Here is a 26,365-nt window from a genome sequence, read left to right on the forward strand (position 1 = left end):
AATATTTCACAAAGAGAGTAAAGTTCCCTCTCTTCCCTTTCCCTACGCTAATTCGGTAAGTTCCGTGCACAACCCAAAATAAATGCCTGCTCATCAATGACATACTGCTGCTTTCTTTAAATGATGTCCTCATGAGCGATCCTCACTCTGGTCTTCAAATCCCTCCACTCCTCTGCACCTCCCACCCCCCCCCCCGACCTCTCTGACCTCCTCTCTCCTCACAACTGCGCCCGTTGCCTTCGCTCCACAAGGTCTGGCCTCCTCCTTGTCCCGGGAGTCCTCCACTCCATCATCGGCGGCAATGCCTTCAGCCATTACGCCCCAAGGCTGTGGAACTTCCTTCCTCACTCCCTTTGCCTCGTCCCCTCTCTTGTTTTCAGGTCTCGGCTGAAGATCTTTCTTTTCGACCACAATTTTGGTCGCCATCCTTCCCCCCTCCCCCCGGCTCGGCCCCGGGATCCGTTACTGTGAAGCGCTCTGAGACGCCGCCCGGCATGGAGGGCGCTATATAAATCCAAGTTGTTGTTGTTTCACTAATTTAAAGCGGTGTCAGCCTGGCTCAGTCGATAGCACTCTCACCTCTGAGTCTGAAAGTATCAAGCCCTAAACTGAGGACTCTGGTCCAGTGCTGGGGAAACCCTGCTTTGTCGGAGATGTTTCGGATAAGATGTTTAACCAAGCTCCCGTCTGTCTATATAGGGTGAACTTTAAACATCCCATGGCGCTGTTGGAAAAGAGAAGCATGTTTTTCCTGGCCAACAATCCCCCAGATAAAAATCGGTCATTCACTCCATGGGATATTTAATGTTCATGGGATGGGCCTTTGTGCAAATCGGCTGCTGCATTCGCTTATAAAATACAATTAATCCTGTGAAGCACTTTGAGACGTCTTCCTGCTGTGAAAGGCGCTGTATCAAATGGAGTAGGTTGGGGGTGGAAATGATAAAACAACAAACAACACTGTGCTCTGAGTGATAACTAAGAGATGAGTTTTGATTGATTGAACTCTTTGCGCTGGTGACTTTGACGAGAAACTGTGAATAAACACACTGGAATTTTGTCATCTATCGGTGGCCAGCAATCAGTCATCACCGTTATACATCGGAATCGAGCCAAAAAGGAAAATAAAAATTGTCCCTCATCAGAATCCCTGCATTTCTCCACTTCAGCTAAAACAATACTGATTTAATCGGGGTGTAAATTATCTCTATGTAACTGGATGGAGCATGAAACATAATCGTAGTCTTCCTTGCGCTCCATGGAGCAACTTTGCTGCCGTGGTCTGCTCAGCTCCATTCAAAGGCTTCGCACACATGTCCCTGTGCATACATGACGGAGAAGAGAATAGGATGACAACAACTTGGATTTAGGGATTTAGGGATTCATGCAGGGTGGTGTGTCAGAGTGCAAGTTGTTGTTGTTGGATTGTCAAAACATCTTAAAGCGCTGCACGGGTAACTGCTAACCTGGCACTGATATAAAAGTAAATCCTGGTGAATAAACAATAAGTTGAAACATGTTAAAGTTGCGGCAACGAAACGGAGAAACTGCTAAAATCTGAAGTGTTCTCACCAAAGACCTTCTCTCATAATAGACAGGACTTATCCCAAGTCTGCTTTCCTCTGGGACAAGGGAGAAAGCAGAGGACTAAGGATGAGGACTGTGCAGAACCTGTCCCACATCACCTTCAAAAGTTGCTTCCCTCCAAATGGCCTTTCACGTTTAGCACAAAGTGCAATAACAGAGACCACAAAGTGCGTCTATGGCTCCACGTCGTCTTCTCGGCTCATGCAAACTACTCTTGTATCAACCAGGTGGTTTGGATCATGTCCACATTGCCAGCGGCTGCCGAGTGCTGAGTCGGCAAGATTCCAGCTTGTCACTGTGTGTGACTCAGCACCAGCCCACGCTTGTTCAGCCTCGGTCGACCAGTGCTGGGGCTTGTCAGGGGAAATTGACATGGTTTGCTGGATCTACCAGTGTGGAGGGATTTGGGTCGTTGCCTACAACAGCAACCACACTTCCCAAGAGAGGTGTGTACGCTGGAAGCTCAGATAGGCACAAGCAAGGGCAGTGATTTAGTTACGCAACCACACCCTTATCAAATAAAAATAATTCCTTGCACTTGTTAATAGTACCTTTCACGCCGGGAGAATTTCTCAAAGCACTCCACAGGATTTTACTGTAAAGTGCAGTAAATGTGTATGTTGTAGGCAAACCGTGGCAGCCAATTCACCGCAGCAAATGTCCCACAACCAGCCGTGAAATGAAGGACTGATTTGATCTGAAGGGATTGGGAGGAGTTGTTGGCCAGGCCATCAGCAGAAACTCCCATCATAGTCAAAGGCAGGTCAATTGAACCTTGTTTTATTAAGGGGATTAAGTCATTGTGCTTTCTTGTTACCTAACAAAGTAGGGATCCAGGTAAGGTAAGTGTTTGCTCTGAGTTACACTGAAACAAACCTTATAACAGTTTGAATACTTACCGCCCACCCCCACCCCACCCAGTAAGTGAAGGGATAAATACCATCAAATAAAAACTATTTCCAGTACGGAAGGTAAGAAGGGAAATTTCTGATCAGAGTTGAAACGTGCATTTAATAATAAATAATAAGCCCTGCATTTGCTAGAGCGCCTTTCAAAGCGTGTGGCAGGATATGTTGCAAAGCGTAGTGACTGTGCAGTTTGAGGGTAAACGGCTAGATTTTGCGATCTTGTGCTGAGAAAGTGTTGCCAAATATACTTATCCCGGGTTGTGCTGAGCTAAGGGGACTTTTGTGTTGTCCGCATGACTCTCAACTGCTAAATAACCAGATGGAATTTCTAAGAATTCTTGTTTGCTCTTTGAAAGCAGAGCTGGGGGTGGGGTCGTGATGCTGTGCGAGCCCAGGAATAGAGTGTTTTAACGTTGAGCTCTGATAATATAAAATCTCATCAACCTCCTACATTGTAAAAGTGTCTCAAACTTACTGGCGGCCTATCCCTTATCCTCCTCTGCCCACTCCATATCCCTGTGTTTTGTTTCACCGCCGGTAAATCACAATCATTTCTAAGAAACATGCTTACGTTTATTATTCATCCTTTGCAATGCAGTACATTCAGTATCAATAATGGGAGAATTATGCCATGAAGTAAGCATTTTACGAGGACGATTTGAAGATGGCCCCATTCTTCAACAACAACAACTTGCATTTTACACAGCACCCCTCACGCAGGTTAGCGTCCCCAGAGCGCTTAAAGGTGTTCTTTTTAAGAACATAAATTAACACTGTGTCTTTAAGAAGGGGGTGCCCTTAACGAAGGATCTACATTTGGCACGGAAAGCCAGATATAAGGAGTCTGAAGACATAATTCATCCCCCTCGCAAGAAGGCAATGCAAAACTGAATCGTTGTACTTGTTAACCCTGCAAGCCAAAGCCCTAACGGGGGTTGTAGTTGGCCAAGCAGCGGGAAGCTTGTCAGAAACAGGGCTCTCAGTAACAAGCGGTGCATTTTTAGCCAGTTAGGCTCCAGCAGGTACTCTCAACGCACACCTCTGAGGTCTCCCAAGTCTAGGGCTCTCGCCAACCTGCACCCCAATGCTCTCCGGATTCAGGTAGGCAGGGTGCATGCCTCTGGGGAGAGAGGCACAGTTCCAGACCCAGGGGAAATTTCCATGTGTCGGTGGCTTACACATGTGGAACTTCAGTCTGGTTTGGATCTTTGGGAAAATATTTTACTTGACTTTAGAAGGCGAGTCATACTTTACAGAGTGAACCTTTCGATGCGGATTCTCCCACAGGGAATCTGCGGACATTGAACCAATTCAGAAATCTGAGCTGTTCAAATCTCAGCAACGTTTCCTTTTTGAACGTGAACTTTCTTTCACTTGCTTTGCGCTTTGGTTAGAAAGCCAACTTTATTTTTTTTGCAAATCGTGCGTGATATCCAATTCAGATTCTTACAGGTTTCGGGCTGGGATTTAGTTCACAGGTGGCACGCTTGAGGATCGTAAAAACTTAAAAAGAAAAAATAATCCAGCTTCAAACAAAGACTGAGGAACGCACACTTTGCGTGAACGTTAAGATGTGTAGCAAAAGTCAAGACAACATCATTAGTTCAAACAGTGTTAAAATACTTTGCACACAGTGTTGGGAAATTCCACTCAACAACTACAGTAGACTGCAGTGGCTCAACATTCCAGTTTGGGACGGAATGAGACAGCTTGCAAATATCAGCAATGTGTTTATTCCCCCTCTCCCCTTCTTTCACGTCCTTCAGTCGGGTAAAAACTACATTATTTCCATGCTACCTGCTCTTGCTATTGCTGCCGATCTTGAAATAGCCTGTTTCAGTTTTCCCTAAAACCACACACTGGTCTCTTGTTTGTATCAAATGGTGCATTGGATTCCTTCCCTCTCTCTCCCCCCTCCTCCCTTCCTTTTCCTTTAATTGAAATTTAACAAGGTTCATGATGAACGGAAAGTTCACTTAAGTAAATTCGACATCAAATTGTAGTCAGCAACTTTTGGAAAACGTATTTTTTTTCCAGCGTTGATTCTCTAGAAAACTTTCCTTTGAATTCTCCCTACGGCATCTGAGAGCAAACAGAAGGGTAGGTGCCAAATGTAATGCTGAGCTCCACTTTACCTTGAGCGTTTAACTGTTTAACTGGACAGGTCTGTAGTGTGTGTCATTTCAGGCTCTATGAAAAGTTATTTTTAATAGTGCCGTTAGACGCGAGTACGAAATCGGGAATGAGTTACAAGTTGAAATACAATGAGGGAGGTTTGAATATCATACCCTAAACTATGGTAAGAAACCTCAAGGTTTTCACATGGGGGGTTAGTGCATACTACAGCATTTGTTAACTGTGGCCAAGTTTTCATTGAATGCTTATGATGCGAATTATAGCCGTGTACGCGCTGCCAATTACGATTTCTCTTTTTCCAAAGGGGATTTTAGAAAAATAAAAGAGATCAGAAGGCTCATTAAAGGACAATCTTTAAGCCTCATTTACTGAATATCCTTGCCCCACCCCCCCAAAAAAAAGTCTTTTTTCTCTTTTTTTCTTAGAAAGAGAACGAGGAAAGATGAGGTGAGAGACGACTTCACTCAGCTCCAGTGGTAAAGAGTGGGATTGTCGGATAATTGTAAATCAACATGTCGGATTTGTTAAGGAATACCACAAAGATCCATTCCACTCTCTTCGGTTGGCCTGGGACAGCATTTGAGAGTTATAACAGGAGACGAGTCTTACCTATGTGTGTAACGCCAAGCATCATTATTTCATTTAATATTTACAACTGCCCTCTTTTTGCCTCACTTCATACTAAAATGGTCACCGTTTCACCAGGACAACTTGGCTGTGCGGGTGACGAGCCCCTTGGCAAGAAAAACGAGTTATTGAGCGCAACATCCTGACGGTCATTAAACACTGCTTGCACCTTCAGGGCAACAGAAAGCAAGACTCTTGGAGCTTGCGGACATTATAAATTAATAATAAGATTTGTTCCGAGGTACTGTACCGGATAAAGTGTGCGTTTTGCAATTATCGAAGCCAGCCTCCCAAAATGCCTTCATTCTGGTGCAGAGGAAAACAAGCACCAATATGGACCAATGATCAAAAGGTAGCTAAGTTAAGGAGTTAAGAACAGCTTTTAGCTAAGGATAAGGCAGCCTTGGCTTCCAGAGATCTCTTCTGTGCACCCATTTGCTTTTTTTTTTTTATGAATCGTCCTCTTGAACTTGTTCCAGGAATGTACACACGCACAGTGCTCGGGCCAGGTTAAAGGGAAACAAGTCGAATAGGAATGGAGTGACACACACCCTAACACACACTCACAACAAATTTCACCAAAATACACATTGTACAGTGAGTAAATATTGAACTCTCTTTATGCTGAGCAACTTAACTTATAGACTTACCAGCACAGCTGTATGTAACTATACTCTGCATTTAAAACAAAAATATCAAAATATTATGTACAAAATGATGAGGAGGGTTGAGGGGTAATCTTCACACTAGAGGTTTTGCTCGATTTTCTTGACGTATGAGATGTAGGGTTCACGGTCTGAGAAACAAAACGTTGACTGTCCTCTTGGAGTGAAGGTGGTGAAGGCTGTTATCGGACATGCACAGTTAGTTATGTTCATGTTTCTCATCCTAGTGCTTCCTACCCTCGGAAGCCAGTCTGGGAAACCCACTGGAGTTCTGTCAGAATCATTCCCTCACTCAGGCCACAGCAAACACTCTGAAGGCTTTCCCGTCTGGAGGGTTCTTCATACTAGAGGAAAGAATGATAGACATTGTCAGTGTCTCTCTAATGTAACGTGGTCACTCGAAACAAGTGTTAAACCCCCCCTGACAACAATTTGCTTGATCGACCGTACAGACCCCCGCTGAGGCTTTCCTCTCTGACAGTGCCTTCAGTCACACTTGGTGTAAGCATGCAGTCTTAGTAGTAGCAAACCTCCTACTCTTTATCCTCATGAAACACTTAAAACAGATTGAGTTTCAAACATTAAAATCTCCCCCAATTACCATTCCTGGTGTCCTCCCCCATATCGAATGAAGTCATCACTCTGCCAGATTTCACTGAGGGGCAGCAACACATTTTTGGAAGCAGTATCTATTCGCAGAACAATACGTTACTGTTCCGTGGTGTCCCGTCTTTGTTTGGGTCGAATTGCTGAGTGTGTGATTAAACGAGATGTGGTACAAAACATTTGCTCATTGCCTGTTTTATCTGGCGTTCATAAACATTCTGATCCAAACCAAAGAAATTCCTTGGCATATTAGCAATCAGGATTCAGCTGTACTGGAAGATCTTTGCAAGTTCTGAAGTGCGCATGACTGTCCTTCCAAAGCCGATCTTTGACAACTTCATTTAAAAGCAGTTTGGTGGGGATAGATAGGAAGGTGGGTAATCTGGAGGGATCTGGAGATTGGACAGGGTTTTCCTCATTCCAGGCCAATTTCGTGAAATCGTCACAAAGGAAAAAATCTCAAACGACTTCTGAAATGGTTCAAGATTATTTTTCGCCATTGGGGAAAAAAAAACTTCCTAATACTCGAACGCTGTCTTTTATTTTAACCTCCTGCCTTTGTAATGAAGAGTGGAACCCAGTCTCTGCAATCGACCAAATCAGACATTTACCTCTCTGACTGGATCCCGTTTTTGAAAACTGACGGATATTTGTTCTTTTTCTCGACGGACATGACATCTACGAGGCCCCCGATGTGGTTCTTAATGATGCCGGCGTGCACTGCCGATCGGCATATACTGGATCTCTGGAAGCCAATAAAAGAGAGGAAGAAAGATATTAATCCCTCGATGCTGTGTGTGTAAACTCATCCCTTGGCAGTTACTCGTACATAGAAATCCCTTCTATATATGGCAAGGCTAACACCAGCCTTTATATTTAGAATATATTCCTTTGACTCACAAAGAGATTCGCACAGTGTCTTACTTGTAGCTAAGACGTCTCAAAGAGCTTCATGGAATATCTTGTAAAGTAAAGCGGATTGACTGTGTGTTTTACAGGTGAAACCTGGCAGCCAGTGACCCGCCAACAATCATGGATTTTTTTCTGGTTGTTTGTTTTGGAAGGATTATTATCGGAAAGCCATCCGCCAATCAACTAACAACGGGGTGGTCTAGAAGAGTCCTTTTATGGGTTAAAGAAGGATACTGGAACCAGACCAAGAGGGCAAAGTAGTTAAGTACTTTTGCTGAATCTACAAAGTTCTCATTCCATTCTAATGGGATCACACTCCTTCCTCGTGTGGTTTGCCATTAGAAGAGCAGAACACAAGGTTCTCTGGCTTCTACTAACGGGGCGTGTGATGGTGGCAGTGGCTATTGGGTCGTTAATGGACCATGGAATGTCAGAGAGCTGTAAAGTGGGAAAGTGGAAGTGAGTCAAGTGCAGGTGTGGCAGCAGGAGGAAAGTCAGAAATTCCAGTAAAAACGTTTAATAAGAGAGGTCGCTGTGACGGTGGGGAGGGGGGAGAGGAAGCGGTGGGACATGGAACACAAGAAACAAAAAGTGGAGATGCCAGGACGACATCTTTAAAAAAGATACAGGAATGTTGAGCGGATAAATCCTGGAGAAAGAGAGAAAGAGAGAGAGCTGTTTCTCAAGTGAGTCCCAGCATTCTGGCTTCAACCACCTTCCCTGGTAATCTGGTCCACTTGTTAATTACTCTCTAGGTAAATAAATACTTCCTTGGGCAGTCACGCCCTGCAACCCTGAACCTTTGTCTTCTTGTTCGGCTGTCCCAGTGTATTTCAGTGAAAGTCTTTCTCAATCCTAATTAAAACCTTCTTATAAATATCTGGAAGGTGTCTCTCTTTTTTTCCTCCCCCCCCCCACAAGAATAAAGCTTGTCTAATCTGTAAACATTTAACGTACTATAACCAGACTGTCAGCTCAATTTATTTGCTCATTATGATTGCATTAAAATAGTTTCTGCACATCTGGGAACTTTCCACCTACAGTGAACACCAGGCATTGGCTGCAGATGAGAAACCTGGTTACTATTAATACCCATTGATCCATTTATACTGCTTTTATTGCCATATGCTTTTTTGAGTCACAGTGCGTTAGTCACAACTGGTGTTTCACCCACAAAATACACAGTCAATTCACTTTACAGTATATTCTGTGAAACGCTGTTGAGACGTCTCAACGATGTGTTAAGGCGCTATATCAAATGCAAGGATTATTATTATTAAAACAAACTCTTGAAGCCGTATCGTGCAACTATTTAACAGAGACTTGCCTTAAGACAACATAATATTTGAAGCCAAAACCTGACCTTTAGGACAATATGGAATCCTCACGAGATCACTAAGAAAGCTTTTTCTTTGTCTTCCTGCATGTGTAGTGACTGAGGACAGTGCACAGACTTTATTGCTGCCCAGCTCTGCTCTTGGGAACAGACACTCTTTGTCTGATCAGCCCAGCAGTGGCAAGGAAAGCAGATTCATTACAAGACAAGTGTAGCATCTAATATTTTCTCCCTCCTAACACACACTCACACTTTGCACACGCTCACGCACGGGCGCACGCGCACAAACACGAGCCAAGACACATTTAACCACAACAAAACCCCCACCATAGTTTTGTCTAGAAAACACAGTCACAACATTTTGCAGTAAATGCTGAGGTGGGGAAGGAGGAAAAAGTTGTACTCAAGTCACTGGCGTTTTTCCACCCTTCAGCCTCGATTTACTGCCCCCGGGCAGAGGAAAGCACTCTGGAGATGCGCAGGAATGTGTTTACTCTAGCCATAGAGTCTCCGTGCGCAGCGTTTACAGAACCTGGCTTGTTCCCGAGTCACAAGGATTTATAACGCTCCTAACCCTTTCTTTGGGAACTAACTGTATGGCCTTCACATGACAAAATGGAATCCATTTGACTTAAGTTCTAGGCTTACGTGTTCTAAATAAAAGGATTTAAAAAAAAAGGGGGAACATTTTTGATTTTAATCATACGTGGAACTCATCCATTAATCCAAGACTATTAAGAAAATGATCTGTTTATAATGTTACTTTTAGGTGCTTTTTTCTCCTCTTGTCTTCAAGGTTCTGGAGAGCAAGTCACACACAGGTAGTTGTGTTGTATGTGTATATTCGCGGCTGAATTGGCAAATGTGGATAACAAGCCCACTGCCCTCGTAAGAGGGAGTTACATTTTAATTTTAATTAAAAAATTGAATTTTAAGTGAATTGGCTGCTGCGTTTCGCCCACAAAATACCCAGTCACTCCACTTTACGGTATACCCTGTGAAGCGCTTTGAGACGTCTCAACGATGGGATAAGTCGCTGTATCAAATGCAAGGATTACTATTATTATTATTCTCTTTGAAGAGAGCGAGGGAAACCAGCCCGAGCATCTAGCACCCGACCCCGTAGACGATTTAGCAAAAGAAAAGGTCAGGGCGTTCTGACTTTGAGAGTTGTTGGTATCAAGCTTGTCCTAACTCAGCCAGATTACGGGATCTGCCAACAAGTAAAATCACATCGGGCAATTCGGAAACTCAGCCTTTTTTGGTGAGGAGCTTTTCCAGGAATCGGCAAAGCTTCAAAGCTGAATCGCACGAAGATTAACTCGTCCCGGGCAATGCTTCGTGTTCTCACTTGCTCACTTTTCTCTCACTCTCTCTCTCTATTTCAAATATGTGCCTCTGTCAGAATATGGGATGCTCACAAGAAACAGCATCAAAAACTTTTTCGGAGAACCTTATGCATATATATTCCTTCCCCCCACCCCCACCCCAATCATCCTCCCCCACCCCATTCCACCCCCCACCACCCCCCACCCATCCCCCACCCCGAGCTGGGCTCCCGGTCACCTCTGTAAAGCGCTTCGAGAGAAACTTGATGTGAAAGTGTGCTGTGTAAAAGCAAAATTGTTATCGATGCTACTTCATTCTGACTTTATGATTTTCTCTCTCTTTCTGTCTCTCTCACTCTCTCTCTCCCTTGCTACGCATTTCCCCCCCTCGCAGTTTCTAACTCTCGGCCTGTTCTCTGCAACATTAACCCAGTCCCACTTTAAGCTCGTGGTCACGCAGTCTAACATTATTCTGCGGTTCCCGCTTTTCAGTCAAACCACGAATGGCTGTGGTTCCCGCACATAGTTACTCATTCTTTTCATCTCCGCCAGATTCCCTAATGCAGTGCGTCACATCATTAGACCTAACCCTGTGAAGGGTATTCAATAACCCCGGTGGAATCGGGACACACTGGATTTATTTAGGAAATCAGTTCTGAGTTTCTTCGGTTCAAGAGCAGGGCTCGCCCCAGCACAGCGTTCCGCAAGTGGCTTCGCTACGACAACCCTTTTTTTTTTACTGTACAAACTCCCTTTGGCGCTAATTGATCCTGACCCGCTGAACCCTGTGGCTGACAACACCAGAATGTGTGCAGCCCAAAGCTGATTCCGCCTCCAACCAGCAAACCGTACCCGAACACTGGATTTACGTGCGAGCAACACACAGTGGGGAACTCGGGTTTAAAACGGCAGTGGGTGCGGGGCTGGTGTTGACCTGAAACAGTTTGAGTTAAACCGTGGATTCCCTCCCTCTCCCTCCTGTCTCGGGGTCAGGCTCCGGCAATGTTAAGCGCTCCGGGATGCTGCACGGTGTGAAGGGCGCTATATAAATGCGAGTTGTTGTTGTTGTTGCCTAAACGCTGCAAGATTTACTTTAACCCAGCGCGGCTGGACAAGAGACTGCGAAGGGGGCCATTAACTGGCTACATCCACATTGGCAACTGGTGAATCACCTTTTCTGGTCAGACGGTTAAATGAAATTAGTAACGATTTTGAAGTTGGGTTTGTGCGAACTCATTAGGCTCAATGATTAATCCAACCACATCAGGCTCACTGTCTAAAGGAATGCTCATAATATTCTGGAAACCCCACAGTGGAACAGTCACCCCACTGTGGGAGATCTCGTCTGCTAATTATTCTGCGTTTGTCCAAACGAGCTTTGTTCTGCCTTCAAACCTCCCCACAGACCAGGGATGTGATTGCTGAGCCAAAATTACTATAATTGAAAACCGAAGGATACTCAACACAATAAAACACTAGACAATTTCCCTATTGTTTCGGGGGTCGACCTTGCTTGCTCAAACCTTTCTCTGAATGCCCTCGTTCACTCACCGCCCCCTAATTTGGCCCAATCGTCACTCTCTCAGATCCTTTCTGGTGTTTCGCCCACAAAATATGCAGTCAATTCACTTTACAGTATAATCTGTGAAGCGCTTTGAAACGTCTCGAAGACGTGATAAGGCGCTATATACCAAATGCAAGGATTTTTATTATTTTATTATAAATTTCTGTCGAATCTTTTTGGTTACAAATGAAGGATGTTTTGCCAGCGGTAATCTTTAGCTCCCCCCCACCTCCCCCAAAAATCAAACGCTTCAGAAATTTGGATATTTCTTTGTTTGGGGAGAATGTCTGAGGTTCGAATTGAGGCATATTGTAGAGACAGAGCAGAGGGAGATTAACCCACTTGTCTAAACCCAGGCTGTCTCTGATTTGTTATTACTGGGTGATGACAACACATGGAGTTGGGCTGCATTGCTCAATTCCACCACTACAAATAGGCATCAACTGTGAACGTGAACTAAAAGAAGGTTTAACGCTGTGAGTCCTGAGCGTTTAAAGCCCTCCGCGATGCTACCCCACGTGAAGGGCGCTATTTAAATGCAAGTTGTCATTATTATCCTGAAAACATGCAGTTTGCAGGGCAGCTCGAACCGTGTGAATAAACCATTACTGATTTACGCCCAAAGGCTGACGGACTCGGGGTTAGATGTACGACAACCGCAACAGAAGATTCCTCCTCTGCTTCTCATTTTCCCTTCGATCCCTTTTTTTTGAGAAGACGGTTGTGAGATTAATTGTGGCGGGTAACGAGAAGCAGAACACCCCCCCCGATGGATCTTGTGCAGACAAACAATGTCCTTGTCTTCGGGCATGTTGTAACAGATTAATGTCAAACACTGGGTAGCAGCGCAAGATGGACTATTTGCCCGTACAACTCAAACAGGGAGTTGGTGGGGGGTGGGGTCGGGTGGCAGGCAGTGGCATCCACATATGAGACACTTTCAGCAATACCTGCTCCCAGCATTTGGCGCTTTAGTTTGAGCTAAAGGATTGACTCAGTAGCAGCCCTAAGATACACAGCATGCTCCACATCACACTCACCCCTGAGCTTCTCAACTCTGCTGCCTAAATAAATGCCAGTTACATGTTTAATTACTAGCAGCCTGACCGCCTGAGAACTTTACAGGCGTCTGGTTTTACAAAGTTGACTTTGCACCAGCTGCGGTCAGTCAGTCTGCCTGCCCTGAGCCCAGTCCAGTGTTGGTGGGTGGGGTGGGGACTGTGAGACTGAATCCTGGAGGTCAAAACCAGCTCTGGGCTCATGAAACTGTGCTCGCCCCAGTCCTGGCCAACAATACTGCAGATTAAAAGAAAAATAAATAACTTGGCGGCTGTTTGCGGGACATTCCTGCGTGCAAATGGAACGCTGCCTTTGCCTACACAATGCACAGTTTCTACGCTTTGTGGTAGATCTGTTGTGATAAGGTGCAATATCAACTGCAAAAAAAAAATATTATTATTATTATACAGTGGAGTCAGTGCAGAGTCACGTGAAATGGACACAAGTGAGTCTGACTGTCCCTGTTGCTCTAACAGCAAACACGAAGGCGAAAGCAGAAGCAACGAACTTACGTCAGAGTAAATGTTGTTTCCGATGACCCGAGCCCAAAAGGGAAATTCTTCCATACAGTTTGGGGGGCAGTTAATCCTGCGAACGAAACAAATCTCCCCGTGAGTTACGCACGACAGAACACATCAATGGCTATTAATTGTCTAGAATTATTTATAAACCTGCCTGCCCCCTCCAAGTCCTGCCTGCCGATGAGGGCCATCATTAGCTGGGCTCTGGAGTACAGCGGGCACAGGAACTGGCTCTAACGAGACTTGTCACAGAGGCCTGACTCGATTCCGACATACCATTGCCAATTGTGTCACCTTGGTACCAGTGTTGGCTGTCAGCTCTTGGCTCATGCAACGCTGGTTAAATACAACGCTCATTGTACATGCACAATGCATGTCCCCTATGTTACTTTCATTCTCCCAGCATCGGACCAGCACTGTTGGATCACCCCTTACGCTACCCTAATGGCCCGCTCTGAAATGCTTATTAAACACAGCTGTCGAAGAGGAAATGAAACGCATCTGTCGGAACTGAATACAAATCAAAGCCTCGAGAGGTTAAGAGGTATAATTTTAGCAAACGTGGTTTACTAAAATAATACCTATTCGCCATTCAAACCTGCGGGCACTGTTCATTACTTTGAAAGGGTCTTGGTAATAACTTGGTAAGTTGTGTGTGTGTTTGTGTGTGTGGAGGGGGTGGGGGAGCGAAGGTGGAAATGAATGACTAGTAAAAGGATCTCACCTGGGACAGTGAGAAGCCGGCTTTCTGAATGGACACAGTTGAGCAACTGTAGCGTAGCAATCCACTGTCCGTGCTGGTAAAAAAAAAATTACATAACATGTTCAATTGAACCGAGTAAGGATGAGTTAAGTTCCGTTAAGGAACCGTAACTAAAAATGTGCTAGGACTTAAAGGAAAACTAAACTTACTGGTCACTCTGGAAAGACCGAATCCATTGGCCGGCCTGAATTTGCTGTGAAGTAAAAATAAACAAAATCGCTTTCAGGTCAAAGTGAGACAGCTTCATTTTTACACAAGTAATTATGAGCTGATATGCCACAATTGCTGATGTTATTACATCACTTGTATTTGTATGGCCAATCTGTAAAGCAACTGTTTGCTGTGAAATGTGCTGAAACTTGGTACGTGGGTTCTTTCAAAATTCACTAATGCGATTCATTTTTGCTGGAGGAGTGAGGTCAGCTCTGGTAGTTTTATCTTTCTTGTCTAACGGTACGTGAATGTCACAGTGACGGATGAATACGCAGCAGCGAATGTCTCAATCTCTGTCCCGTGACCTCTCAGAGTGAGTTCAGCATCGTTGTTAAACCACATGAAGGGCACTTTTGTACTGAGAGTTAGAATAGTGATGGTGAGGCACATACAAGCTCCCTTCTGTCTCAACAGCATTCATAATTCACAGCCAACAAGGGAACGGCAGGGGTAAGGACGTGTGGGGAGTATAATCGTGGAATAGTTGTTTCCATGCTGGAACGATTTGTGTAAATCTATGCAAGAAGCCCAATCCCTATATTAGTTTTGCTACAATTTTAAGAATTTCTTGCTTTACATTATATTAAAAATAGCGGGAAACTAAAGAGAGAAGCCAAGTGGGAGTTACGCCTCGCCGGATCACAGCCAAAGACAGCAAGCCCTTGCTCATCTTCACACAAAGAACGTTCTCACCTTATGGACTGGATGCCGTATTTTGCCGACTTCACAAAGAATGGGATTTTTCCTTTCCGAGTGATATCCACCAGCCCGCCTTCCTCGTTCCTGATTATTCCGTAGTGAATGGCAGCTCGGCAGATGCTCGATTGCTAGAACGTCACGAAGACAAAATTGTTGTAACGCAGTTTGCTGCTCTACACACGGCTCCATCGCGAGCGGCGTTTTTAAAGTCAAGTGTATGGGGGTGAAATAGATCAGGTTCCTTACCACTTCGTAATAAAGAGTTCCAATCACTTTAGCCTTCGAGCTCTTGCAATACACTGGACATAGGTACCTGCTCAGCGATAAAAAATGTAAGATGTCAGCAAGCCTTTGTACACATATACTGTACATCCGACATGCCCCCTATCAACAGGCACCTTTTAATTCTAAATTGCGAGGAATAGATGGTTCACTTAATTGTTATCTTATCTTGAACTATGTGTGCAGTAAATGGCTCCCACTTGGTGTTTTTATTACCTTCCCGTTGCTTGTTCCAATTCACATTTCCTATGTTTTACACCGATGTGCACAAGGGAATTTGGGAATACTGTGAGTAACTAGCAAACGAAGCCGCACAAAATCCCCTCTATCCCGTTAACATTTAAAAAGGGTTGCTAATAAATTGAAGGAAGATATAAATGGGTATTTCAGGAAAAAGGCAGGGGAGTGGGACTCTTTCGGGAGCTGGTGCAGACATGATGCCTCTTAGAACTACGAAACACAGAAGAGTTTACGCCCACAAAATACATAAATCAATCCAATTTACAATATATTCTGTGAAGCGCTTTGAGACGTCTCAATGACGTGATGAGGCGCTGTATGTAATGCAAGGCTTTTAATTATTATAAGGGGAAATTTGTTGATGATACCTGTTGCATGTTGTCCCCTTGCACTTGTCTCTCATTTTAGTGTCACACTTGATGACTTGAGCTGCAAAGGAAGAAGAGAATCGGTTCGATGCAGCAGTTACAGTGCTCAGTCCTACAATATTGTGATTTTAGGGCTGGGAGCAATGCATTGCAGACGTATTTATACTTTGATGTATTTTATACTTTGATGATTTATACTTCCTGCTCTACAATGTACCGGAGCCATTAAAAATCTCACACCTCATTCTAGATGTAGAGAGACGCCATTTCTGATACGCGTGTGTTACATTCCAGTGGACTGGATGTACAGCTTACTTCACCAGAACTTATTTTACTACAGTAATTATAACTTTACATGTGTCAGGTTTAATCCTGGCCATTACATATTTGTCTTCTTTCAGTTGAACTGGAGGCAAGCCAGATCGCTGCGTTTCAGTGGCCTAGAGAGATGAAATCATTGCACCTTAACACAAGATGCTCTGAAACTTGAGAGGTGGACGAGTTGAATCAATGAGCTATAAGGCTGAATATCAATCGCCAGTACATCAATCAAGGAGAATTCCAGATGCTTCCTTACTCATGTATTTCTTGCTGTTGAGCATCTCCTTTGAACTCGGCTGCATTATCCTTGGCATTATTGTGTCGGGGTTGATCTCATAGGGCTCCACTTCATTGGTTTGCTCAGGCGATTGCTGTCTTGTCAAAATATTTTCTTCGATCAGTGTATTTTCTGCAATCGAATGTTGAAATAATTAAATAATATCCTGCGTCCGTGGGGCACGACATTAAGTTATAATAACAATACCACGAATTGAAAGGCGCGATGCAAATGTGATTTTGCGTTGTATTATTAATAATTCTTAATAGTCATTATGAATAATAGGGATTTGAGAGCCAAAACAGAAGGTGTCATAATAGCAGCACAAGATCACCTGTTATTATGAAAATAAGATTTTGAAGAAAATTATTGGCCTGAAATGTCAAATGTGCCATCAAGCACCAGAAACAGTACAATATATATTGCCATAGCTATTGATCCTTGACTGAAAACCACTTAAAAACTACCCCTGTGGAGCGATCTAAACTGTAATAGTGTAACAACAATAATAATAATACTTGCATTTAATGTCTTTCAAAGGATTTACTGTAAAGCGCTGTAAAGTCACGACTGTGTATTTGGTTGGCAAAATGACCCCTAGATGCCAGCAGGTACCAAGTACCAGTGAGAGCCAGGGACAAGCAACAGCGCTCCAGATTTAATCCTAATCAACATCAGACTGAGTGTGGGGGTATAGAGCGTTCAACCAACCAGTTTCTAGATATCATCACCGGATTAACGTACGTCAGCTAAAACCAGACCCAGAACCTCTTTGACATTGGCGCTTCCAAAGAGCTAGAATTTCCCGCAAAGACACTCACTGTGCCTTTTCCCCAATGCTTTGATTTCGAATCCGTTTCGTTGCATTCGAGACGGGCTCGACTAGTCCTTAATAGGGACATGATTGAGTGCAAAAGTTCAGTGCAAAAGCCGGTGAGGTTCATCTAGTGTAAAATCAACTCTTGTAAGAAAACATCTGGCAGCTTCAAGTGAGTGGAAAGTTCTGTTAGAAACAAGTGACTATTCATTGCCTGAGTGGGTCACGTGAGCCAAGATCAACTGGATTAAGAACTTAGAATTAGTTGAGCGAAAATTGCATTAATTTAGACTAAGTAGTGAGAAGCAAACATTCAAATCTTTCACTTTGCAGCAATTTGCGTTTTTTTGAAGAAAACTGAAAACCACATTATGTGAATACAAATTGCACCAGGAAAAGAAATAAGTCTGGTCACTCAACTACATTTTGAAACCCTACTTAGTACACAAATATTATTGCCGCTGTAAAGCTACCGTTCCAGTGCTGTAAGAGGAAACCTAACAAGAAAATGTAATGAAAACAGGAAAGCTCATTGCAAATGAGTGGCTGAATTCAAACATAGCTGAGTTCTCCTTAAAAAAAAATGATGTGTACCATTGATGGAAGTGACCACAGAGGCTAGTGCTTAACCTTGATTGCCTGTGCATTAAATGGTTCCCTCCATCCTCCTTGTAGTTTTTAATATCATCCTTGTGAGCAGTTCTCAAATGATACCACAAGTGCTGTGTGTTTTGTAATCGTGATACAATTCTATGTAAAGTAACACAGTATGAATATTACGCCCGGTCCCATACCCCTCTGCTTCCCTTCGCATCTAATCTCTTTTTAATGACATTCCCTCCGGCGCTGAGTGTTTGCAGCATTTTCCGCAGTCGACATTTGAACTGTGTGCTACATCCCAACACCTGAGGTCACTTATATTTCTACGCCATAACCTTTCCTCCCATCCTATCACATCATACACATTCCATACAGGTCTCAGCCTTGTCACTCATCTCCTACCCTCCTGATTTGTGATCTCCTCATCTCCTGTCCTCCACCTAATTATTTCCTTTGTCTTTCTTTCCCCGCCCTCTTCTCCGTTTGTCCTTATTATCTGCTCCCTTCCAACATGTCCCCCAATTCTGACTAAAGGTCATCGACTTGAAACGTTAGCTCACTTTCCTCTCTCTCCATAGGTGCTGCCTGACCTGCTGAGTTCCCAGCCACTTCTATTTTTATTTCAGGTTTCCAGCATCTGCAGTATTTTGCCTTCTGTTGTTGTTATTGCTGGCACAGCGCTTTGGGTAGTAGTACAGTAGTTGGACCTACCTTTGTAGCAGAGATTTTCCCTGCAGCCTCCACCGTAGCTTGGCGGGCACTCAGAACACGGGCGTCCATGTTGGTAAGGAGCCTCTCCAATCCAGTTACCCCTGGTTAGTGAAACAGGAAGGAAAATAGATATATATATCACTGATTCCAACTCAGTTTCAATGAGTGTTTGTTTCACTGCAAAATAGCGACGTGCAGGTTCACTTTGATTACTTTGATTACAGAACACTTCTGTTCTGTGAAGCGCTTTGAGACATCTCGTAGACGTGATAAGGCGCTATACCAAAATGCAATGGTTATTAACACTCACACTTCAACCAGAGTAAGAGCCAAATTAACATCCAGCAGGACGTATATATAAAAAAAAGTGCAACCGTTCGGAGAAATCTACAATGCAGTGTTCCACTCTACGATCTCCGCATTGCATGCTGCTTGAGTTTATACTAAAATAAGCATCAAAGTTGATTGAGTCAAGAGATGATCAAGCATATTACTTTGGTGAATAATTGCACACTAAGTAGACGGCGTTCTCCCAGATCTCTCCCCATACGTTCATCCTTCTGCAGACGTTGACAGCACAACCGACTCTGTTAGTTGTCGCCCACACCAGCTGAGAACAAACAAGACAATGTGCGTTAACCTACAAAATACACAGTCGTTTCTCTTTACAGTATATTCTGTGAAGCGCTTTGAGAAGTTCTCGAAGGCGTGAAAAGGCACCATATCAAATGCAAGGATTATTATTATATTTTTATACTTGTTTAACGTGCCACTTGTGCGCAAGTGCTGTGCGGGGAAGAAAGGAGATGCCACCAAAGTGCACGTAAGAATTGGCGATCAACCTGTTGCAATTGAGGGGTGAAAGAAATCTGCAAATCCAACTCTGGAAACCCTCGTTCTTGGCCGTCGAGACAGGTAGAGAGTGTTGAAAAATCATGAGCAACTTCACTTAGTGTTTAGTTTCCAAACAACCGCGGAGCTCGATGACAAATGATGCACGTCTTAATGAACGATTAACACAGTGATACCAAATTGCTCTCAATAGTTTCCAGCTAAGTATCACCTTCCGATGGGACATCGTGGCTATCGAATACATCATTCATGTCTGGCTGAAGGCTGTTGATCCAACTAAAATATTGACAGTAAACCAACCATCCAGAAAATATCCTCCATGTGTCTATTGTATTGAAATGCAGCCATTGTTGGGTGCAGCACCCAAAGAGAAACAGTGGGTCGTTTCATTTTTAGCTGGAAAGCACAGCTGATCAAATCTGGACTGAATTGCAACAATTTCTTCCACATCACCAACAGTGAGTTAACTTGTTGACTGCAATATCTCAAGCGCTCTGGGACACTACCCTGCGTGAGGGGCACTATATATAAACGCAAGTGAAAAGCGCTCTATCAAATGCAAGGATTATTATTATTATTATTATTATTAAAGTTGTTATTGTTGGTGGTGGTACTGTTCCAATGCTATCTTTTGACTTCAAACTGGTGCTTAATGATCAATGTCAAAAATAGCTTTGCACCAAAACCACCTGTCTCCGTGCTCATTCCTTCCTACTCTTCTAAACTCCAATCGTCCTCACGCACAAACCACTTCTCACATTCACGACCATCCAAAAGTCATAATTCATAATAATAATAATAATAATACAGTAATGCCATAATAATCGGTTTGCTTTTACTATATTTGTGTGAGGTTCCAAACACCGATAGCTCAGAACATTTAGACAACAACAACAGCAACAAGAAATGGCATTTGTACAGCGCCGTTCACATCGGGAGGACGTCCCAAGGTGCTGAAACCAGCTGAGCTCTAGACTTCGTAGGCATTGTGTGCTGAATTGCCCTAAACTTGAAGCGCTTTGAGACGTCTCGAAGACGTGATCAGGCGCGGTACCAAATGCAAGGATTATTATGACACAAGGGGAAAGGCAGCCAGGAATCCCGCCTCCTGATCACTGTCCAGTGCCCCCTGCTGGTGGCGAGAGTGTGTACAGAATCGACAAACGTGAGCTTGTCTACGTCACCGCAGCCTAATTGATCTTCTTACCTGTGTGTAATGGGTGCACATTGGACCGGAACATTTTTCAGGACACCAGGGATTGCACTCGTGTGGGTATGGGTAGGTGTAATCCTTCACCTCATCGTACCACGCCTGTACATGGAAAGCTGGTGAGCGATATCTGAAACAACAGAAGTTCTTGTCATGGTCGCTGGCAATCGCTTACGTTGCTACTGGGGAGGTGTTAAGACGGTCTCATCGAATAGTAGCCCAGCTCAGGGGGGGAGAGAATGGAGATGATAAAAGGTTGAATGCTGATAATATTACATTTTCCCTACAAGGAGAGCATGTGCTCTTGTTACCCAGTAACACACCACAGTTGTGTATTGAAATAAGCACAAGTATCATATGATGCTGAATCCACACTGGAGTCTCACCTTCCCCAATGCACTGCCAGGTTCTGACCTATCGATTTGAGCAGCTGCGAAGGACCATGTTCCCACATGCATTCATTGGCCCAGCTTTCCGCAGATCTCTCCAGGTCTTTATCCCACTCCTACAAAACAGAAAGATTTAAAGAGGTCACAGGTGGCAACGGATCACAGCTTAAAAAACACACACACACACACACAACCACCCATCAGAACAACTCTTGTCAGATATATTCTAGTATTTTTTCCATCATAGAACTTGGCACAGTCACTATTCATTCATTCATTCATTCATTCATTCATTCATTCATTCATTCATTCAGGAATGATGTTCTTATTTTATTTCAGAACGGAGAATCAGCACCAACTTGGCTCATCGGGAGTGCTCTCATTTGGGAGTCAGACGCTTGTGGAGAGGAGACAAGGCTCATACAGGGATTTTTAACTCATTGGTGTTGGCTGACACTCTAATAATATGGGGCTGAAGGAGCTCTCCATTGTCAGAGGTGCCTTCCTTAGGATGAGACATTAAAGTCTCGATGGCAGGGATTTACAAGAACAAAACTCAGACATCACACAGCGTGTGAGGTACAGCTCCTGGCTCTCATTGTACACGTTCACTTGGGGGATTTTAATCTTTTCTTTCAACCTTTTTTCATTTGCCGGTAACTCTTGGCTTTACAGACTAACTGTACTAACTGCGTGTGACAGTGACTGTCACAAGGAAGGACCTGATTCCGATGGCCCAGGAGTGACGTGCGAACGTATAGTCAAGGCGGTGATGAACTCACCATGTGTTCCATGTTGGAGGCTGAAGGGTAGACCTGGCCCCTCAGCTTGTTATGAAGTTGTAAAACTTCCTCTTTGTCGATCTGGAGGATGGCTCGCTTGGTTCTCCAGTGGCTTCTGTACTTGAGCAAACTTTCAAAGTGTGAGGCATTCTGCAGAATGAAGCAACACGTTTCCTGCACCATCACTACCAACGCAGCAACAGTGACCCAGGAGGAGAAGGGATTCATCGCTGTAATGTTACGGATCTTGGCTATAGGGTAGAGAGCGGTGCGTATACTCTAATAAACTCAATCTGAAAGCAAGACAGAAAGAATCAGAGGCTTGTTTATTGCTAAAAAGACATTTGTCTCCTTGTTATACATTCTTTGTGTCAATTTTTTGGAGGAGGGAGTGAGGGGATGGTTTTCCTTATTTATACATGAAAAACGCAATTTATAACATACATTATACATTATTTCTGTTATATATTGTATATGTAGATGTCAGTCGCAATGGAATTTCATATCGAATTATCAAGAGAAGCAAAAAAAAAGAAAAATGTAACATTCACGCTTGAATCTTTCAACCTAAAAGTAAGTTTATCCAGTACTAAAAGCCAAATATTATTATATTATTATAAGTCAGGCAGAAACAGACACGGGGGTTAGTTTACAGGCTGTTTCTTGGGTCAGGGACTGGAGCAGGCAAGCGTTGCGCTCTTCTGAAATCATCTTCCTTGAGTTATCTTAGTTAAGTCAAAGCGATCTCAGCATTTCTATCCCCCGCCACCCCCCCCCCGCGCCCCACCACACACACACACACGCACACACACACAACACACACTTTATTTGATTCATATTGTCCTTCGATTTCGACTCCGAGCATTTGTTGTTTAGTTTTTTCCCCCCAAAACACACTGAATTCCTGACTTTGTCTTTAAACTTCAATCCTTCAGTCAGTAAAACCATGGATACATAACTTGTTAAAAATCAGATTGGTGGGAGGTGTGTGTGTGTGTGTGTGTGTGTGTGAAGTGGGGGGTGGGGGTGTATTTTGGTATTTGGTACATTATTATACAACCAAGAGATTTGCAAAGTCGATGCAGTGTTTCCAAAGGGAATTAACCCTTTAACACTTTGCATGCCACAGGTTGGGGAATCCACATCACCAGCGTTTGTGTGTGTGTGTGTGTGTGTGTGGGGGGTGGGGGGGGTGTGTGTATATGGGGGGGGTAGGGGTGGGGGATAGATTGCAAAAGGGAAGCAAGAGAGAGACTGATCCTGGGCTTCACAATGTTAAGGGAGAGCATTAAACAGACTGGTTAACGTGTTTGCTGAACCCAATAAAATTTCTAACACAGTTCTTTTTTAACTGGAAAGCAACTCACCATCGCAAAAGAGGCTTCAACACTCACCTTACTGCAGGCAAATCAGCCCCAACGGAGGAGGAATCCTCTTGTGTTTTCCTAAAACTTTTTTCTTTCTTCCTTTTTCTCTCTCTCTCTCTCTCTCTCTCTTAAAAGTTGCCTTATTTTCTTGGAAAAGCGTATGGGGAACTCACTCAAAACACTGCCCCAACTCAAGTCAAGTCGATCAGATTATGCACAAGAAGCTCACTCTCACTCACACAAAAAAATATATAATATCACTGAGTTTTTTTTTTGGGGTGGGGGTGTTCAGCTGCAAAATATTCTAAGGCAGTCTGTGCTGATTCGATGTCCCCTGTTCTCTCCCCACCAGCAAATACGAGGTGGAGGATTTATATATTTTTTGATCAAAGCAAAAAAAAAAAAAAAGTTGCTCTGGTCACATCCTGCAAACTGATTCTTGGCTCTGACCCTCAGTGACGTTGGGCAGAAGTGACGATGTGTGAAATGTACATTACTTGTGGTTGGATCGACGTAGACAAAAAAAAAACATCTGCCAATTTAGCAACCCAAGGAACCAACTCGGATGAGATCTTTCGGAGTTTTCTGATCCGCACTCGCGCAACTTCTCGGTGTGTGTGTGTGTGTGTGCGCGTGTTTTTAAGTTGAAAGTGAATTTGAAAAGCAGAAGGAAAACGCGCGGAGAAGCCATAGGAAGACGCTTTCTTCAGTAGTCACGACCCGATTACAACGGCGACGATAATAATGATAACAATAACGATCGTGATAATAATCCTTGCAGGCGACACAGCGCTTAAATCGCGTCGTTGAGACGGCTCATAAAGCGTCTCGGCGGAATTTATGGTCAAGTGGACTGACTGGGCACTTTTGTGAGCAAAACACGGCAGCCAATTGCGCAACGCAATGTCCCACAAGCAGTCGGAGGTTGAGTGACCCAATTTTTTTTTTGGGGGGGGGGAGGATTACTCCCGGAAAGCGATGCATCGATTGACTAATGGGGGTGGAGTCCTGTAGCTCAGTGGTTAGAGCACTCGCTTTGCAAGCGAGAGATCTGAGTTCAATTCCAGGCAGAGGGCGAAACCTTGGGCAAGTTTCCTTACTCCACACGCCTACAGTCTATTCTGTGAAGCGCTTTGGGGCGTCCTCCCGACGTGAAAAGCGCTATATCAAATGCAAGGATTATTATTATTATTAACGACCAGATTCCTACTTACTCCTAGGTGAACAGAGTAGGCCGTGGAGTAATGAAACTCGCCTCGGTTTTAGTTCCCACCGGAACTATTCAAACCCAAACAATCTCACTGCACTAATTTCACGCCTGGTTCGTTATACGATATTCCTGTGTCTTACGAGGGTCCGTCAGCCACTTTGGGATATCATTTATAAAGGCAACACGGAATCATTAATAGAACGCAGCGTGTATTCAATGTAGTCCTTTTTCCAATAGCGGCTCAAGCAATGCGTTGCGAGCGTGCACCCGAAACTGGCTGGTGAAAGACTGTACAGCACTTTATTTTCGTGAAGGATTAGATGATAAGAGTTACAACCACATGTTTTCCTTTTCATAAATAATGCGTAGAAATCTTGGTACAAAGTGTCATTGGTATTGTTGCCACACACCTGTTGCCAAACTACTGTTTTTCATCAGCATATAATTTAATAACAGGAAATGTTGCGGCACCTTCGCTGACCAGATCTGAAAACACGTCTTTATCTGTTTAATTCTGTTGCTTATGACTTTTACACACATATATATATATAAAATTTGTAATACATATTATATATAAAACAAGTTATAAAAAAACATTGTATTAGATCTAATCAATCACTCTGTGTTGCAATCTGACAAAAGTCATAAAAGATTAAAAATCATCCCTTGCCTTCACAATGTGCTCATTTCATCAGCAACATATTGGGAATTGCTTCACAGGATTTTACTGCCAAGTGTAGTGACTGTGTATTTGTAGGCAGACGAGGCAGCCAATTTTCACACATCAACGGTCCACAAACAACCACGAAGTAAATGATCAATTTTATTTGGAGGATAGTTAGCCAGGACACTGCCTTTTCCTTTAGAATAACGCCTCGGGCTCTTTAACATCCACCGAAACGGGCAGGTGGGACCTCGGTGTATAACGTCTCACTCATGAAGAACATCTTCAGCAGTGCAGCCTGTCACCCTCCCAGCACTGCACTGAGGCGTCAGCCGAGCATGTGAGCTCAAGGTACCAAGGTGGGTCTATTCAACAAGTAGGAGATATTGAACAAACATTCCCGGTGCAAATGTAGAATATCTGCAGAAGTAACTCGTTCCTTTACGTCTCCGTTGGCAGCGTCGAGTGTGATGCTGGAATGGGATTTTGCAGCCAGGGTTGGGAGTTTAGTGCAGAATTGTCTAATGGTTTGGTTCATTGGAACCCTATGCTTTGGAGTTCAACAATGATTTGACGGAGGGAACTACTCCAGGTCTTAATGGTTTGACTCGCGTCAACGTGCAAGCTGCTGTCGCTACTACCACCTAGTGGTGACAACTTAAACGCACGCTCTCCCCTGTGCATCCGAAGCTCGGCAACTCATCTTGGAATTTGTTTACGCAAAAGCTGAGAAAGGGTAACGAGATCGAAACTGTCGCTTGACAACCTGGAGTGACCAGTAATAATAATCCTGGTGTTTGATATGGCACCCGAGTACAGCGCTCGTCGGGAATTTCTTCCCAAATCCAAAGGAACTGAATAGGATCAGGAAATGTTTATTTTATAAAACAAAATTGAAGAGTGCTTTACCCCCCCCGATACTTGAATACATTTCTGATGTTCAGGTACCTTGACATTGCCTACATGTCTCAAGTTGATTTGCTTAAATTCCATAATTTCAATTAAAGACTGTATACCAAGAATGGAAAACAACTCAAAATTATGTGCACCTCGAAACTGTACTGTGACAAGTTCGGTACTTCGATGCCTTGCAATTGAGATTCGGTGTGGTAATCTAGTAACTAACCATCAATTTTATTTTTGTCTGGTCTCTTGCGAATCTGGAAAACACCTCAATAACTTCCCCGTGAAGTAATGCTTCCACGAATTTAGATTCGACTGCAATCTTGCACTCTTAGTGTTTATTTTACATGTACACAAAATAACAGATCTGAATGTGCGCTTTTAAGGCAGTGGTTTATTCGAGGCCTCAGCACTCTCATCGATTCCTGCCTTTCCCCCACGAGCATTG

The 26,365-nt window shown here is 43.7% G+C and overlaps 1 protein-coding gene across 1 annotated transcript; it reads right to left on the minus strand.

Annotated features, from left to right (window-relative positions):
* Nucleotides 1-3,050: 3,050 nt before the first annotated feature.
* LOC103175938 (cysteine-rich secretory protein LCCL domain-containing 2) lies at nucleotides 3,051-23,527 on the minus strand. The gene is made up of 15 exons (XM_007889246.2): nucleotides 23,168-23,527; nucleotides 21,774-22,066; nucleotides 20,989-21,107; nucleotides 20,600-20,732; nucleotides 19,035-19,150; nucleotides 18,541-18,641; nucleotides 16,392-16,544; nucleotides 15,815-15,875; nucleotides 15,171-15,237; nucleotides 14,919-15,052; nucleotides 14,162-14,205; nucleotides 13,974-14,046; nucleotides 13,241-13,316; nucleotides 7,141-7,274; nucleotides 3,051-6,267 (listed from the first exon to the last, which is right to left on the minus strand). Exons 2-15 carry the CDS (start codon nucleotides 21,999-22,001, stop codon nucleotides 6,216-6,218), a joined length of 1,491 nt encoding a protein of 496 aa, XP_007887437.1. The 5' UTR covers nucleotides 22,002-22,066; nucleotides 23,168-23,527; the 3' UTR covers nucleotides 3,051-6,215.
* Nucleotides 23,528-26,365: the final 2,838 nt, after the last annotated feature.

This window comes from Callorhinchus milii, unplaced genomic scaffold, assembly GCF_018977255.1.
Source record: "Callorhinchus milii isolate IMCB2004 unplaced genomic scaffold, IMCB_Cmil_1.0 Scaffold14, whole genome shotgun sequence".
Taxonomy (NCBI): domain Eukaryota; kingdom Metazoa; phylum Chordata; class Chondrichthyes; order Chimaeriformes; family Callorhinchidae; genus Callorhinchus; species Callorhinchus milii.